General features: G+C 39.9%; 1 protein-coding gene across 1 annotated transcript in view; it reads left to right on the top strand.

Annotated features, from left to right (window-relative positions):
* Positions 1–1,892: 1,892 nt before the first annotated feature.
* The window catches only part of HNF1B (HNF1 homeobox B), a 129,683-nt gene continuing 113,496 nt past the window's right edge, over positions 1,893–18,079 (top strand). Inside the window, exon 1 of the mRNA XM_066583953.1 lies at positions 1,893–2,230. Within this exon, the coding sequence (XP_066440050.1) occupies positions 1,893–2,230 (338 nt within the window). The remainder of the gene's footprint in view (positions 2,231–18,079) is intronic.

Below are 18,079 nucleotides of genomic sequence, written 5' to 3'. Positions count from 1 at the left end.
GAACGGGAGAAAGCCATGACCAAGTTGTGGCTAAATCTCCCGTTTTCTCGCCCGTTCACCCAGGACGATTTTTTTACACAGCCAAAAATGAATCATCTGAATGAATACATTGGAATTCAATGCTTCGAACGATTTGTGCCCGATTTTTGGACACGGCTAAATAGCTGTATATATATATGGTCATGTGAATAAGACCTAAGGCCTCCTTCATACGACTGTATGCATTTGTACATACACCCGTACGCAGCATATATAAGCATGAATGACATTTTGACACAATTAGGCCTTAGTCAGACGGGCGTTTTTTGGCGCGATTTGCGCATGCGATTCGTGCATACATAGAACCAATGGTTCGCTATGGTATCGGTCACATGTCCGCTTTTTATGCGGATATGTGATAAATTATAGGACACGACAATTCGCAGATCGCGCCTATCTGCATTCGGCGTTTTATGTGCGCACCAAAATCATTTACTGCAGCTAGCTGCGTTTTTTTCGCCGGCCAGTCTAAGTTTCATGCGCATTTTGATGCGCACGGCGATTTTACTCCGGTCAGACGGGCGTTTTGCTGCGACGATTAACGCGGCTAGGTGCAGATTCTTCCCGCGATTTTTCGCCCCCGGTCACGCGATTTGCGCATGCGCATCCGTCATGTGATCCGCAAATCGCGCGAAAAAACGCCCGTCTGACTAAGGCCTTAAGTTCCAATCCTAATTAGCGTATTTAAAGCAATTCACACGGGGAGCTGTTGTTAAAAAGTTAATGTTAAAAAATATGCAGAATCGATGACAAGCAACGATTGGCAGAAATTCTCAGAATGGCATTAAAATGCCTAAATAGGGCAAGCTGTCTTTTTTTCCCCAGCGTTGTATGCAGGGCAACTCCCTCCCCCTCCCTTTTTTCCATCTACCATAGAAGTATATGGGAGCTTGTTGCGTATCATGTCTAAAGATAGGACAAAGACCTATCTTTTCACGCACTGTATAAAATATATGGTATAAAATATATGGCCGAAAATGATTGCGTATGTCCTATTTTTTCACATGCATATATTTTACATGAAAATAAAACGTTTATCTAAATGAAGCCATGGTCGCATTTTAAGTGCGTTTTTTACAGGCCAAAATATCTGCGCAAATACAGACCTGTGAATAAGCCCAAAGGGTAATCAAGTACCACTAAAGTCTATACTAGTGCTATGGGTGGGAACCCTGACCTACATATATACACTATATAATATAACACCACTGGAGATATCCGTTTCCTACCGATAGGTCTAGCCCGAGCTGCTAGTACTTACTTGCTTTGTGAGTCAGGCACTATTGAGATCCACTAGAGAGGTCCGCGCTGCCTCTTATTCAGCAGCCAGTATATTGCCTATTTTCTTGATAAATAAACAACTACATCAGAATACAAAATTCAGTTTAGTATGTTGGCTGCACGTAACACAGGTAGGGCTGTCAGCTGGTGACCCGTTTATACCGGCCGTTTACTACTAGACATCGCCGTCCTACAGTGAGGACTACCTGTTGCTTGTTGGAAGTCGGTGAAGTTTTTCTCTCATTCTTTTTTGCACTTGGTTGCTTTTTGTTTAAGTCCAAAGTTCATCCAGTGTTTGAGCGATAAACAGAGCCAATAAATGAGTGTGGTCACCAACATAAAATGGCCTTCATTCCCCTCCTTTCCCTGCACCCTGGATGATGGCGCTGCCTTCCCACTCATTTGCATGTGTTATGATGTCCCATGGAGAGGAGCATGTCTGCTTAGAAGAAGCTGCCCTGTGGAGGAGTTTCCTGAGAGTTTTCTGAAGGCACTGGAAGAACAGGTGCTTAGTGCCAGGGGATTGATTCATCTTTCCTTCACTTTCTCCCTCCCTCCCCTGTCCTTGTAAAATGGTCTCCAAGTTATCATCTTTGCAGCAGGAACTACTCAATGCTCTCCTAAACTCGGGAATAACCAAGGACCTACTCATTCAAGCCCTGGAGGACCTCATTCCAACACCCAGTTTTGGGGTGAAGCTGGAGGACATGCACATGTCTCCTGGGCACGACCCTGACACCAAGCCCGTCTTCCACACACTAACTAATGGGCACCACAAGGGCAAACTTTCTGGAGATGAGGGCTCGGAGGATGGGGAGGATTATGACACCCCACCAATTCTCAGGGAGCTGCAGTCCCTCAACACTGAGGAGGCGGCAGAGCAGAGGGCCGAGGTGGATAGAATGCTGAGGTAAGGACAACTAGGATTTGGAACCTACTATCCATCCCATAGTGTTGTAATAAGTTATGTAGCATTGTTTTTTTCTGTATTTTCAGGATAGTTAACTTATTCTGATCTCTGACAGATGGAAAAACTATGTGAATGGGATGAGTAGTCTTGCTCTTTCATGCATTATGCTTGATTATACAGTTTCCACCTAAAAGTATTAGACAATTGTCTATAGTACTATTGATGAAAAAGCAATTTAAAAATAATATACCGTCTCCATATTTCCATATACACGAGCAGGAAAACTTATGATAAACAGTGTGAATACTATATCGCTATCTTGTGTATGTGTATATATTTACACACACACACACACACACACATATTTATATATATATAGTATGCACATATTATCCTTTGCATTTTTAGATTTTGAAAATAAAATCAAGAAATATGGTTGTATGTGAATGTATAAACGTGATTGATGTCTTGTAATTGCTGTTGTGTTATTCATTGATTATCTCTGTGTTCAATGTAATTTGATAGAGAGATGGATTATAGATAGGTGGACAATAGAGAGATCTCATAATTGTAGTTATTACAGAAGAGAATTAAACACAGCCACAGTCTACTATTAATAAAGCATGACACTCTCTATCCCCCTATGTAGTGACCATGTATATGTGCGTGTATACATATTTTATTTGAGTGTGTGTGTATATATATATATATATATATATATATATATTCATATAAAAAGTTATATATATATTCATATAAAAAGTTATATATATATATATGATATATGTGTGTGTATATATATATATATATATATATATGATATATGTGTGTGTATATATATATATATATATATATATATATATATATATATATATATATATATATATATATATATATATATATATATATATATGATATATGTATACACAGAAGTGTATGGGGATATTCCGGTAACAAATGCAACAGTAACGAATACTTGGACGTTTTGGCAGTTAAGTACATTTATGTATGAGGTAATTTCTAGTCCATGTATTTTTTTTCGTATGGGCTAAAATTCGTTACTGACTCTGATTGAAATGGTGATTTCGAGCAGAAATCGGACTGTTTGCTGTATGAAGAACTTATTCCACTACTCGGCGCTGCACTGCTGTTTGCCTGACGCGGGACTGTGCAATATATGTCTTGTTCTAACAAAAATTCTGTAGCTTCATATTAGCGAATTAGAGAATAATGCTCGATTTTAAATGATAACTGGAAGAAATTCTTGCTCATGAATTCCACAAGCGCGGTGATAGTAGAAAGGTAGGAAGCCATATTGTAAGTTTCCCGGAGCTTCTAGCGCTGTGCTCGGTGCAGACTATTAGAGAGGTCTGAGGCTTCTGGTGTGACTGGCCGTCACCCCATTCTGGACTTTTATTTCTATAAGTGCATATAAATACTAGCAGTGCTTGTCTGCCTATCTATGTGCTATATATACTACTATTTTATGTATTATTACACAATATATATGGCCAGGTATATATTTTCAGCAGAAATATTCACATTTTACCCTATAGTTGAGTGTTTTATGTTAATATACCAAAGGCAATATGTGGAGTTATTTGTCACTTACCACCATAGTCTACAACTCTTATTGGCATTGGGCTAAATAAAAACGCAGAGCGTTGTCCCTCTGCTATAGATTATAAACGCCCATTGAGGAAATGCTCACATTATATAATGTACAATGCTCTAATACGGGAGGGTCTATTAGTTCTGGAAACATTTTACATTTCCGTTTTTTGAATATTTTCTTCTGAAATGATTTCCTAAGAATATAGATGTCCTTACTTGTAACTGTGCAAGACGGATCAAAGAGGATCACTGGTGTAAAAGGAGATGTGGAAACGGTATGTTCCCGACCATTGTGTACCTTTACCATGTGTTTGTAAGGGAGAACAATGCTTGGCTAATTCTGTTCATTGTAGTAAAAGCTGTATTTTCAGAATTTCCCTATGAAAATATATGCTATGAAGGGTTTCCTACAACACAGCTCACTATGGGTTTTCAGAGAAATTGGATGCATTACCGTAAAAGGCTTCATGTGGCCTGTAACAGGTAGAACACTTTATAGCATTGGACTGTGTGTTTTAGTATGTTTCAGCATAAGCTGAAATTACTATACAACTACCACACATTGGTACAGCAATCAGCAATCAGATTTTTTTCCTATCATCTAAAATGTTTTGCTGTTGGGACACATAGTGTTCATATTGCTTTCATGATTTATGTCTACTAAAAAAGGGATACGTGAGGAAAAGAGGGGCACTGAACATTATAACACAATACAGAACACACCTTATTCACCCAACAATAGTCACTTTCCTGCTTTTATTTTTATGCGTGCTGCTCCTGTGCATTCTGCACAAAAACAACATGGAAAACACACGAGTGTATATACTATTATTTAGGTATTTCACATATTTGTAAAATAGCAATGCCATAGGGGAATTATGCACATTGAGTGAAGATTACTTCTAAGTATAGTAGTAACTTTGAATTATTTTTTTCACTTGACATAGTATTGTAATAAGTTAGTTAGCATTGTTTTTCTGCAAAATTTTCAGGATAGTTAACTGATTTTGATCTCTGGAAGATGGAGAAACGATGTGAATGGGATGACTTCTCTTGCTGTTTCATACATGATGCTTGGTTATACAGTTTCCACCTAAAAGTATTAGACAATTGTCTATACTACTATGTATGAAAAAGCAACTTAAAAATTATATACCATTACAAATATAATGGCAAGAATAGTATTTTAGAATCTGGATATTTTATTTTACAATATTTTTTATTTTGTTTTTAAAAGCATACGGCTAAGTTCACACCATGTTTGTTTGACCAGACAATATGTCTGATTTTATAAAAAGTACTGTCAAAAGAAATGAAAATATGTGCAACTCTACCCCAATATCTTGCATATATCTGTTATGCTGAGCATGTTGCAAATTTTTGCATAAGTAGAGATTTACTCAAACATTTTGCAGCTTTTTGCTATTTTATGCCTTTCACTCCATTTTTCGAAGGCTACATTCACACATGGCATTTTTGTTGTGTTTGCTTTTAAAAACTGCATTAAAAGAACCCTTGTGATTTTTATAATGTGTTTTTTATGCAGTTTTTAATAGCGGAAGAACCACAACTAAATACCACAACAAAAACACTGAGTGAATGCAGCCTAAAGTGTGCAGAAAAGGCTGCATGGTTAGAGTGGAGTGAGGTTTTTAGACAGATTTAAGTACTGGGACTTTTTAAAAAGTTAAAAATGTAAAGCACATGATAAATTTCCCCCATAGTGTAACGTAAACCTGACAAATGTATACTACAAATCTGACAAATTGACACTGTGGCGTGTGAAACCCCATGGGCACTATAAAGTATGTCCGGATTCTTTTTTTTTTCATTACTGTCAAGTGTATGGCTAGGCATGGTGTAAATGTAGCATTTTAACATTACTTCTCCAGGTGCTGAGTATTAATGTTAGCTCTGGATTTACTTTTAGTATTAGTGGGAGGGTTCAGTAAATAACTCCTTGAGTAGGAGTTGTGGCTATGAATACCTATGTATTTAGTTAAATGGAGTAAAAGAACCTGTATGCGTTGTATACTAAGTAGACCTTGACGAAAAACTTTTACACTTTAATCTACTCACCATTCTGAATTACCCATTTTAAACAGATCCGAGGAGTAAAACTACAGTGCAAATATAAATATAGCATAGTATTATATATTACATCTGCAGTACAATAGTATAACAATAGTCGTGTAAGGAATTTTCACAATGCTGATGTTACACAGGTTTAATGCAGGGTGAGAAGATGTAGCAATTTTTTAAATTTGTGTTTGTAATTTATAATTTTTAAGGTCATTCACTGTTTCTGTAAGAGTATTCTGTATAACGTTACTTTCCTACAATATTTTACATCCATACATTTATAATGTTGTACATGTATATTATCTCATGATTGAGGAATGTGTCTCTGTGGAGAATGGATGACTGCTCACATATGCAGGACGTCATAAAGTACACATTGTCATTAGACTGGCATTAGGTATCCAGCAATAACCTGTCTGTTCAGGATGCTGTGGCTGAGTTGCATTAATATATGAATTTTTTAATACACTAATGACTCATTTTCAGTGGATTTCATGGTTACACAGCACATCTGTTGCTTGATTAAAATATCATTCACTGTGAATTGTGCCAGTTCTATAATTAAATTTCCTTATTCCTCTAGGGTGAATCGGCTTTATGTGGTTACAAAACAGTGGGGTGCTGATCATTTTCCAAGGGGTTTCATCTATTAGATTTTTACAAAAAGCCTTTCTTTTTCTTTACAAATTTGTCTTTTGAAATGTCAATTAAGGTGTCATACCTAAAACTGATCTTTCACAATGCCCTGTTTTAGCCATACACTTCAGTTACGCTCTAAAATGTGCATCAACATTTTTATTTTGAATTAATTTTTAACAATAATCGACATTTTATATCAAGGCCTACAATGGGTTCTATGTATAGAATCATGATTGAAAACTGAGGCAAGCTAGCAAAAGGTTGGCCCTTCTTTTATGGATAGCACATTGCACTTCACCAGTAGAAACATAGAAGTCAAAATTATTTATCTATTTGTTAAAACTGCAAGATACAATCCTGTGGACAGTTCCTGACTACAGCCAAAAAAATGAGTGTTATAAGTCGTTAAGAGTAATAATTCAATGTTCTATCTTTATTGGAATAATAATTTTGAATCATTTTTTATACTTATGTTTGCTACTAACGGATTGTATTTGACATAGAAAATGATTTGCACACACAGGGTGCTATCATTTATTACCATTCATGTGTTAAGGGTTCATGTTCATTTAGAAAGCATTACCAATATGTCTGAAAACTTTCATTCTTACATCTGTTGAAAAAGATCCTTGTTATGACAAGGACATTTAGGGTGTTTTCACTCAGGCACAATTATTCCGCATGGACATTGTGGAATATGATGTAATGGAATTCTGCAACAAAATCTACACATCTAAATGTGGATTTCGATGCAGAAATGTGGGCAGAATGTTGCCATATCAAAATCTACACGTTAGCAGTGCGGATCTTGGTGCTGGAAGGGGTCACAAGTCGATATATTCATTGCTAAGGGCAAAAGTAAGTGTACCTCTATGTAATATTCCTAATCTAATTCTCTAACTTCCCAGTATCATACAAACTTGAAATTTGCCATGACCATCATTTACATCCTAATAGGAAAAGTAAAGGGGTTCCAACTTCAATATTCAATTCTTTTCATTTCAATTCAGTTCTTTTCTCAGAAACCATAAAGCTTAGGAAAATGATTTGTATACTGAGGAGAATCTACCTCACCTCTATGTAAATATACTGAGGAGAATCTAACACTCCTCTATGTGTATATACTAATGAGAATGTACCTCACCTCTATGTGTATATACTGAGGAGAATCTAATGCTTCTCTATGTGTATATACTGAGGAGAACCTACCTCACCTCTTTGTGTATACACTGAGGAGAATCTACCTCACCTCTATGTAAATATACGGAGGACAATATAACTGACCTCTGTGTATTCACTGGAAGGCTGTAAAGTACATAAGGAAGTGGCCATGGACTGCAGGGATGGAGCGTGTCTTTAAGGCTAATAAGGGGCTGCAACCTCTAGTCTGGGGGTAAATTTTAATAAAAAGGGTCATCACCTTTAAGGACAAAAGATAAGGAGAGTGGGAGGGGTGGCACATTCTGCAGAGGGACATTGGTACATGCAGTCTGAGTAAAATGTAACGCGCCTCTATGTGCATAAATATTTTATTCCTTGGTTCCTCTGAAGTAACGATGATTCCATAAAATTTTCTGTGCCAACAACAGATTAACACCTGTACCAAATTAACTCGGGTGAAGCTGGGTATATCAGCTAGTGTGTATATATATATGTGTATATATCTATATATATAAAATTAAATGTATGTCTGTCTGTGTGTCAGTTTGTCCTTTATGCTCTACTGCACCATTCATTCGATCGCCATGAAACTTTGGGAAGTTGTTGAGTACACTCCTGGGAAGATTATAGGCATAGTAAATTTATGCTATGATAAATGGCGCGCGTGCGAGCACCGTCGACAGTTACACCCCCCCCCACGTAGATCGTTCGATTTCCATCATTGCCACTAATTCTCTCACTTCCCGATGTCGTAGAAACATGAAATTTGGCACGAGCACTGATTATGTCATAAATAGGAAAAGTTAATGGGTCCCAACTCGATTATTCAATTCTAAGTGCCAAAGAATTAGCGTCCAAATTTTACGTACGGAATCTAATTCTCTCACTTTCCAATGTCATAGAAACTTGAAATTTGGCACAAGCATTGATTATGTCATAAATAGGAAAAGGTAATGGGTCCCAACTCAATTATTCAATTCTAAGCGCAAAAGAATTAGCGTCCAAATTTTACGTACGGAATCTAATTTTCTCGCTTCCCAATGTCATAGAAACTTGAAATTTGGCATGAGCATTGATTATGTCATAAATAGGAAAAGTTAATGGGTCCCAACTCGATTATTCAATTCTAAGCGCCAAAGAATTAGCGTCCAAATTTTACGTACGGAATCTAATTCTCTCACTTTCCAATGTCATAGAAACTCGAAATTTGGCACAAGCATTGATTATGTCATAAATAGGAAAAGGTAATAGGTCCCAACTCAATTATTCAATTCTAAGCGCAAAAGAATTAGCATCCAAATTTTACATACAGAATCTAATTTTCTCGCTTCCCAATGTCATAGAAACTTGAAATTTGGCATGAGCATTGATTATGTCATAAATAGGAAAAGTTAATGGGTCTCAACTCGATTATTTAATTCTAAGCGCAAAAAAATTAGCGTCCAAATTTTACGTACGGAATCTAATTCCATCACTTCCCGATGTCATAGAGACTTGAAATTTGGCACGAGCATTGATTATCTCATAAATAAGATAAGTTAATGGGTCCCAACTCGATTGTTTAATTTTAAGCGCTAAATAATTAGCGTCCAAACTTTGCGTAGTACGGAATCTAATTCTCTCACTTCCCGATGTAATTTGGCACGGGCATTGATTATGTCATAAATAGGAAAAGTTAATGGGTCCCAACTCAATTATTCAATTCTAAGCACAAAAGAATTAGCGTCCAAATTTTACGTACGGAGTCTAATTCTCTCACTTCCTGATGTCCTCTATATATATATAAATGAATGTATGTCTGTCTGTCTGTCTGTCCTTTATGCATTACTATGCCATTCATCCAATCGCTATGAAACTTTGGGAAGTTGTTGAGTACACTCCTGGGAAGATTACTGGCATAGTACAACTATTCTACGATAGGTGGCGCGTGTGCGAGCATCGTCGACAGTTATGCCCCCCAGACAAAGATCGTTTGATTTCCATCTCAAGCATGAAAGCAAAAGGCATTACGAGCAAGCGTGTTCAACTACAAAATGATGCATCCGCCGAATGTTTTGCAAGACAATTGCTGGATATTGAGAATGCTGAGGTAACTTGAAAGCTGTGCTGTGATTGGTTGCTATTTCTTATACTGCTGAGGTAAAATGAAAGCTGTGCTGTGATTGGTTGCTACTTCTTATACTACTGAGGTTACATGACAGCTGCGCTGCAATTCGTTGTTATATATTATACCACTGAGGTAACATGAAAGCTGTGATGTGATTGGTTGTTATATATTATACCGCTGAGGTAACTTGAAAGCTGCACTGTGATTGGTTGTTATCTAGATATATAAAAACGAATGTATGTCTGTCTTCGCAGCAACGCGCGACGGGTAAGCTAGTGTAATATATATATACATATATTGTGGAGTGTGTGTGATTCTCTCCCTGTTGACAAAATATTCATTCATCTGATATCAGTGGAATGCCGGAAGAAGTAGCCTGTGTAAACTGGTGCATTCAGAACTTATGTATTTTAATTTCTAAGCCAGGAACTTGCATTCCTTCCTTTTTAAGGCTCCAGCAGTATACACACACTTTGTAAAAGTATTGAAATAATTCAAAAACAAAATGAAGCAAATTTTGTTAAAACTGTCCTGAATTTTGACAGCATAAAACTAAACCGGACAGACTGAAACTGTGCAAAGTTATCACTGTAAAATTTAAAAAAAGGTTTGGTAACGTGTTAGCCAGTTGAACAAAGTGTGATTGTTCTCAGTGAGAGAAAACAAGTAATCTTGTGGATATACCTTTTAATGGCTAAAAAAAATACTGATGTTACAGCAAGCTTTTGAATCTTCTAGCGATCCTTCCTCAGGTTAAAATGGAACTCGGTTCTATTTTAGCCTAAGCAAGGATCGATAGAAGATCCGAAAACTTGCTGTAGCATCATGTATTTTTGTTAGCCATGTTACGGCAAAAATACATGGCCATTTAAGGACAGTGAAGTGTACCTGTGAATGACGTCATATGACCCATGTCGTCACATGATGGAGGAATTAAATGACAGAGCCTACGCAGTTATATCTTCAGCAAAGAATTCCTACCTGATGGTCATGAGGCAGCTTTATTTATAGTCCTAATACATTGGGTGTGTAACTGGTTATTGGACAGTTAACTTTGCAAGGTTATTGGTTAGTTTACAATTCAACATTTCATAGGTCAATTTAAGACATTATTCGTGTTCATTGGTTACATCTCCTTATTCTTAGTAGAGTTTCTAAATTCCAAGAAATATCATAATTCATTGGACAGTTCTCAACCCAACATCGGATTGGTCAATTAATGGCACTCATTGGATATATTCTTATCCTTCATTTGCAGCCCTTCAAGAAACTTTTAAGTCACAGCGAATAACATCTTGACAGAGTGCGAAGAGGCCAAGTGTAGAAAATGTCCTTATCTTATATCACCATATGTTTCTTAGTGCATAGACAAGTTTAGACAAGTTGATTTCTGGTATTATCGAATGTGTCTGTTATTGCGCAGTTTAAATTCATGCAATATATATCACTTGTCCGTAATCAAATATCATCCTTTACAGCCATTAAAAGGTATCATATAGAGATGAGCGAGCACCAAAATGCTCGGGTGCTTGTTACTCGAGTCGAACTTTCAGTGATGCTCGAGAGTTCGTTTCGAGTAACGAACCCCATTGAAGTCAATGGGCGACTCGAGCATTTTTGTATATCGCCGATGCTCGCTAAGGTTTTCATTTGTGAAAACCTGGGAAATTCAAGAAAGTGATGGGAACGACACAGAAACGGATAGGGCAGGCGAGGAGCTACATGTTGGGCTGCATCTCAAGTTCCCAGGTCCCACTATTAAGCCACAATAGTGGCAAGAGTGAGACCCCCCCCCCGCACTGTCAGCATAAAGATCGTTCTCCTCTGCCACAGCTGTAACAGCTGTGGCAGAGAAGAACGATGTTAGCCCATTGAATTCAATGGAGCCGGCAATACAGCCGGCTCCATTGAAAGCAATGGGCTGCCGGCGATCGCGGGATGAATTGTCGGGAAGGGCTTAAATATATAAGCCCTTCCCTGCAATTCATCCAGAAATGTGTAAAAATAAAAAAATATATACTCACCTTGTCCCAGCAGAACGATGTTAGCCCATTGAATTCAATACAGCCGGCTCCATTGAAAGCAATGGGCTGCCGGCGATCGCGAGATGAATTGTCGGGAAGGGCTTAAATATATATATAAGGGCTTAACCACTCTGCAGGACTAGGCTGATTCGCGGCTGACCCTGCACAATGTGAAGCATGGTCATGTATGAAAATGGGGCCAAGCTGCTGGCAATCCTTCATGTACTATACCTGGTTGTGCAGTGCTTCTTAAACAATTTCCCAGGTTTACTGCTGGAAAAGACCACCCAATCGCCTCATCCGTGTCATGCCTACGTGCTGGAATTCCAAGTTGCATATGTGGCAGAGGCTAAGTCAGCAGCAGAGAGTGATAATGGACTTCCAGATTGTGTATGCTATTAGCAGGCGCTATATGGAGGTTGGTCACTTGATGCCTGTAGAGTGGCTACAGATCAAAGATGGTTTAGCCGTTTTAACCTGCTTTAAAAAAGCAACCAAAATGGTCATTCGTGGTGATGCACTAATCTGTATGACTATCCCTGTTGTCTGCCTGCTGGAACACACACTATAGGGCCGTAAGATCAATGACATATTGTCACAGGAGGAAGGGATACCAATCTCCCAACTGTCTGGCCAGTCCGCCATTACACAGCACTGCATGGAGGGTGGCTTTGGCCAACATGTCTTTCCACCCTTGGGAGGAAGAGAAGGACGGAGATAAATATAGGTCCAGAGACAGTGGAGGGGCTATGCAGCATTTCTTCCATCCATCACCCCAGTGATTCTGCGTCGATGGCGGGACCAGCTGGAGAACATTCTTAGGCTTAACCCTGAGGAATCTGAGCCATCACCCTAAGGAAATTTGAGGCATATGAGTGCTTTTATGTTGCAGTGCTTGCAGAAGGACTATCACATAACTCATATCCAAATATCAGATCATTACTGAGTGGACAACTTTCTTGATCCCTGCCACAAGGCTAAAATGACAAATCTCTTTCTGGTAGGGGAGAGGGATCTCAAAATACAGCAGCACCAGGCCAGAGGCTAAGCAGAGCATTTCCACATGGCTGTGGAGATGCATCCACAATGAATTGCAGCTCTATAGCTCATGGTGGATAAGCATAGAATCATAGAATGGTAGAGCTGGAAGAGACCTCCACGGTCATCGGGTTAAACCCCCTGCTCAGTGCAGGATTCACTAAATAATCCCAGAGAGATATTTGTCCAGCCTTTGCTTGAACATTTCCATTGAAGGAGAACTCACCACCTCCCGTGATAACCTGTTTTACTCATTGATCACCCTCACTATCTAATTTGTGTCTCCTCCCTTTCAGTTTCATCCCATTGCTTCTAGTCTTTCCTTGTGCAAATGAGAATAGGGCTGATCCCTCTGCAGTGTGACAGCTCTTAAGATATTTGTAGACCGCTATTAAGTCTCCTCTCAGCCTTCTTTTTGTCTGACTAAGGAAAAGTAGAGGGGGATAATGACCTCATGTGATCTAGACTCTATGCTTCTTTTAATACATTCCAGAATTGTGTTTGCCTTTTTGGCTGCTGCATCACATTGTTGACTCATGTTCAGTGTATGATCTATTAGTATACCCAAGTCTTTTTCCCATGTGCTGCAGCTTAGCTCAATTCCTCCCATTCTGCTGCAGCAGGACCACCACCTGTGTCAAAGGAAGAATAAGAGAGGTGTGGCATAGTTTTTTTCAGCCCATCGCAGTCTGCAGCAACAGCACGGGGTAGAACTCATAGGCAGCACTTATCCATGACAGTCCAAGAGTAAAATGTGAGTGTTCTCAGCAAGATCAACCAAGTAATCTTGTAGATATGATACCTTTTAATGACTAACAAAAATACTTGATGTTATAGCGAGCTTTCGAACCTACAAGGGGTTCTTCCTCAGGCATAATGAAATAGATCTGAAGAGGCATGCATATATATACACACATACAAGAGTATGTCAGCTCAGACAACATGGTGTAGAGGTGCTTGCCTGCCCTGCTGCTGTTGATCTCTCAGATCAGGGTGTGATAACTGAAAGACGCATCTGGTTATTCATAGACAATGTGGATCTCGTGATGTTTATAAAAAAGAATCAGGTATGGATTTCATATGGCTTCGACATCGCTATAGCAAATTCCACTGTTAAAATTAGCTTGCTGGCATTTTTTTTACTAACATATGATAGATTTAATAATAATAATAATCTTTATTTATATAGCGCCAACATATTCTGCAACACTTACAATACAAGGGAAATAAAATAAAACAAGAACACGTTTACATGAAGTAAACAATTGATAGAAACAGTAGGGGTGTGGGTCCTGCTCCAGCGAGCTTACATACTACAAATAGTGGGGTCCTACAGAAGGTAAAGGGGCTGGAAATGCGCACGGTATGGTGAGGTGGAGAGTGAGGGATGCTATACACACAGACAATGGTCAGGTCGTATAATGGTGTAGTCGGTATGACTGCAGATGCTGGTTGTTTATGGATAGCAGGAGCTGAATTCGATAGGACAGGGAGCATGTTATCAGGCAGAGTACAGAGGGGCTTGGTTTAGGGGATATGGTATTCTTCCTGAAGAGGTGTGTTTTCAGAGCACGCCTAAAGTTTAGTGTGTCAGTGATTGCTCAGATATTTTTTGGTAGCCTGTTCCAGAGGACAGGTGCTGCTCTGGAGAAGTCTTGGAGGCGGGAATGAGAGGTTCGAATTAGAGGGGAACTTAATCTGATTTTGTTAGCAGAGAAGAGGGCACGGGCTGGGTGGTGAATTGAGATGAGGGAAGCAATGTAGGGCGGTACTGTGGAGCGCTTTGTGGATGAGGGTAGTGAGTTTAAATTGTATTCTGTATTTGATGGGCAGCCAGTGCAGTGACTGGCACAGGGCATAGGCATCCGTATAGCGGCTGGACAGGAAGATGAGTCTGGCTGCCGCATTCAGGATGAATTGGAGGGGGTAGGGTCTGGAATAGGGGAGGACTATCAGCATCGAGTTGCAATAATCGAGCCGAGAGTGGATGAGGGCAACGGTGAGCGTTTTTAGTGTGTCCACGGTGAAAAAGGGGCGTATTTTAGCAATGTTCTTGAGGTCTAACTGACATGTTCGGGCGAGAGATTAGATATAGGGGGTGAAGGGGAGATCAGAGTTAAATATGACCCCAAGCCAGTGGGCGTGCTATCTGGGAGTTATGGTGGTGCCACACACTGAGATAGAGATGTTGGTTAGTATAGGGCGGAAACGGGAGAAAGTCAGTTTTTGAGAGGTTCACTTTTTAGGTAGAGAGAGGACATAGTGTTATAGACTGCAGACAGATAGTCGGTGGTGTTCTGGAGCAATGTTCATTGTGATTTCTCGGGAGGAGGTATATTACTGGGTATCGTCAGCATATGGTACTGAAAACCAAGTCTCCTGATGGTCTATCCAATGGGGGCTGTGTAGATGAAGAAGAGGAGGGGGCTGAGGACCGAGCCCTGGGGGACCCCAACAGCAAGGGGAAGACGAGGGGAGGTAGAGTCAGCAAAGCAGACACTGAAGGAGCGGTCGGATAGGTAGATGGAGAACCCAGAGAGGGCAGTGTCCTTTAATCCAATGGAGGAGTTTGTGGTCGACTGAGAAGGAGTTTGTGGTCGACAGTGTTGAATGCTGCAGAGAGGTCGAGGAGGATCAGTAGGGAGTAGTCACCCCTCGATTTGGCCATCAGGAGGTCGTTTGACACTTTATTCAGGGCGGTTTCTGTTGAGTGTAGGGGCCGGAAGCTGGACTGTAGACAGTCAAGAAGACAGTTTTCTGAGAGATAGCTTATGCTTATAAGGCGAGAGTAAACCAGGCATTTTAGTAGTTTGGAGATGAAGGAGACGTTTGAGATGGGTTGATAGTTGGCAGCATCGGTCAAGTCAAGAGTCAGTTTCTTTAGTAGTGGGGATATGATAGCGTGTTTGAATGAGGAGGGGAAGACTTTTGAGACTCCCTTTACAGCCATTCAGCACACCTAGAGCACCGCCGGATCAATCACGTTTGAGGCGTGAGCCAGGGTTGCCGCGGTCTATATCACATGGCTTGGGTTACGGTAGGCGCTGCTTCATCCTGGGCATGTTTGAGAGTAGTGTTGTAATATGCAGCAGCCAGGTTGGGGCAGGAGAGGAGAGAGATAGCGGACAGAGAAGACTGTAGAGACTCAGTAAAATTATTATTATTGGTGTGAATGCCCTGAAGGTTCCTGTACGTACGGGAGGTATGAGGGGCTGGGGAGATACTAGGAAGCTTGACATTTGATGCATCGCAGCTGCTCTTCAGGATATATCTATAGATTTGTCCATATATATCTTGATAAAGGGTTTTATACCTAAAACATTTGCTATACTTGGTATCAGGAGGCTATTCTTATAAAAAGCATCTTCTTAATTGCATGATACTCTTCACAAGCATGTGCTACTCAAATTTGTTTACTTTCCTTTTCCTCTCATTTTGTCTCAGACCATGAAGATTTCTCCTAAAGTCAGCAAAGTTTGCTGTCCAGACATCTTTGGCTAGTGATATAGCTATAGTGGTGTAGAAGAGGCAGTCGACCAAAACTCCTTCTCTGCAAAAGAAGACACCAGTATTATAAATGGCACTGGGTGCGGTGGCTCTCTTACATATTTTGCATCGGGGCTCAGGAGATTTAGGTTACCTCTCTGACTTCAGCTCATTGCTTTCGTAGCTCATCCCAACTCTCTGTATCAACAACCCTCTCCCCCATTATGCCGCATTTTAATACTACCATCCTGTTGCCACCACCAATTATGTGCCTGTTGCTGCCCCATTTGCCCTGTTATTGTACTTATATAGTGCTGTTCAATGCTCACAAAATATGATACTGCCAAAACAAAAGTGTCTGAGGGTGTGGATACAGATGAAAGCAAGAGCATAAGTAGAAAATGCTGGGTCTCAAAGCAAAAAAACTATTAGAAAGCACAGGATGGGGCAGGGAAAGTATGAAACTCCAATCCAGACCACGAAATCAAACAGTTCCCAGACCAGGTTCCAAAATTAATTCAAACCCCATCCAGAACCAGGAATTAAAGGGGTTGTTAAGCAATATAGTTTTTTTCTTTAAATTGCTGAAAATACTATAGAGCGGTAAAAGAAGACATACTCGCCTTACCAATCCCCCATTGCTCCTGTTCCAGTGCTTCTCCGGTCTCTGTACATCTTTGTCCAGCAATGACATCCTGCAAGGACATCTGACCACTGCAGTGAATCACGGGCTGCAGCAATATCCCTTCAATCTAACTGCTCACAGAAATTGGCTGCAACAGTCACTTACCTATTTTGTGAGAGGACAGCAGGAGATCAGTAAAGTGAATAGGTGTTCTTTTATAACATTTATTGGAATTGAAAAAAAATACAGGGGTAGACAACCCACTTACCAAAGCTACATATAATGCAGACCTCCAATCAGACTCCTAAATAAATACAGAGCACAGATCAGACACTCAAAATTAATTTTAAAAAGCCTGATCAGACCCTCAAATTCATATAGATCTCTGATCAAACACCTAAATTAATACAGACCCTCGATCAGATAACTGATCAGACCCCACAAATTAATACAGATCCCAAAATTAATACATACCTGAGATCACAACCCAACATGCCATTGACCCCAGATCAGACCCCATATCCACAATTAATACAGTTCCCATATCACACCCTAAAATTAATACAGAGCCTTGATCAGACCCCATAGTTAATAAAGAAAATAGATCAGATCCCAGATCTCATAAATAATACAGACCCCAGTCCACTGAATCGGACCACAGACCAGACCAAGAAAAGAAAAATTATTCACTGCTCCTCACTCCTCCCCTGGGTGCCGTGTTCATCCTATTGTATTCAGTGTATTCTTGGGACAACACTGCCACTTTGGGTGCTATATACTCCAGGCGCTGTGCTATGTCCTGATGCCACCACGTACTACCTTCTGGCACTGGGTGCCAATGCAATGCCCATGCCTGGAGCAGAAGAGAGCCAGGGAGGAAAAAGTGTTGAGTACTGTCAACCAAGCTCATCACTCCCAGAGCCTACTATAACAATGAGTGCCTTAATTCCTGATATACTGATGAAAACATTGATTGTTTGGAAAGTTTATGCTGGGGGGAGGGCAAAAAGAGAAACAGGGGGGTAGACAGTGTAGATAGCGACCTGGGACCAAAAAATGGAACCGGGGGTCGA

This window comes from Eleutherodactylus coqui, chromosome 1 (genome assembly GCF_035609145.1).
Source record: "Eleutherodactylus coqui strain aEleCoq1 chromosome 1, aEleCoq1.hap1, whole genome shotgun sequence".
Lineage (NCBI taxonomy): Eukaryota > Metazoa > Chordata > Amphibia > Anura > Eleutherodactylidae > Eleutherodactylus > Eleutherodactylus coqui.
This window is presented reverse-complemented; position numbering and strand designations above follow the sequence as displayed.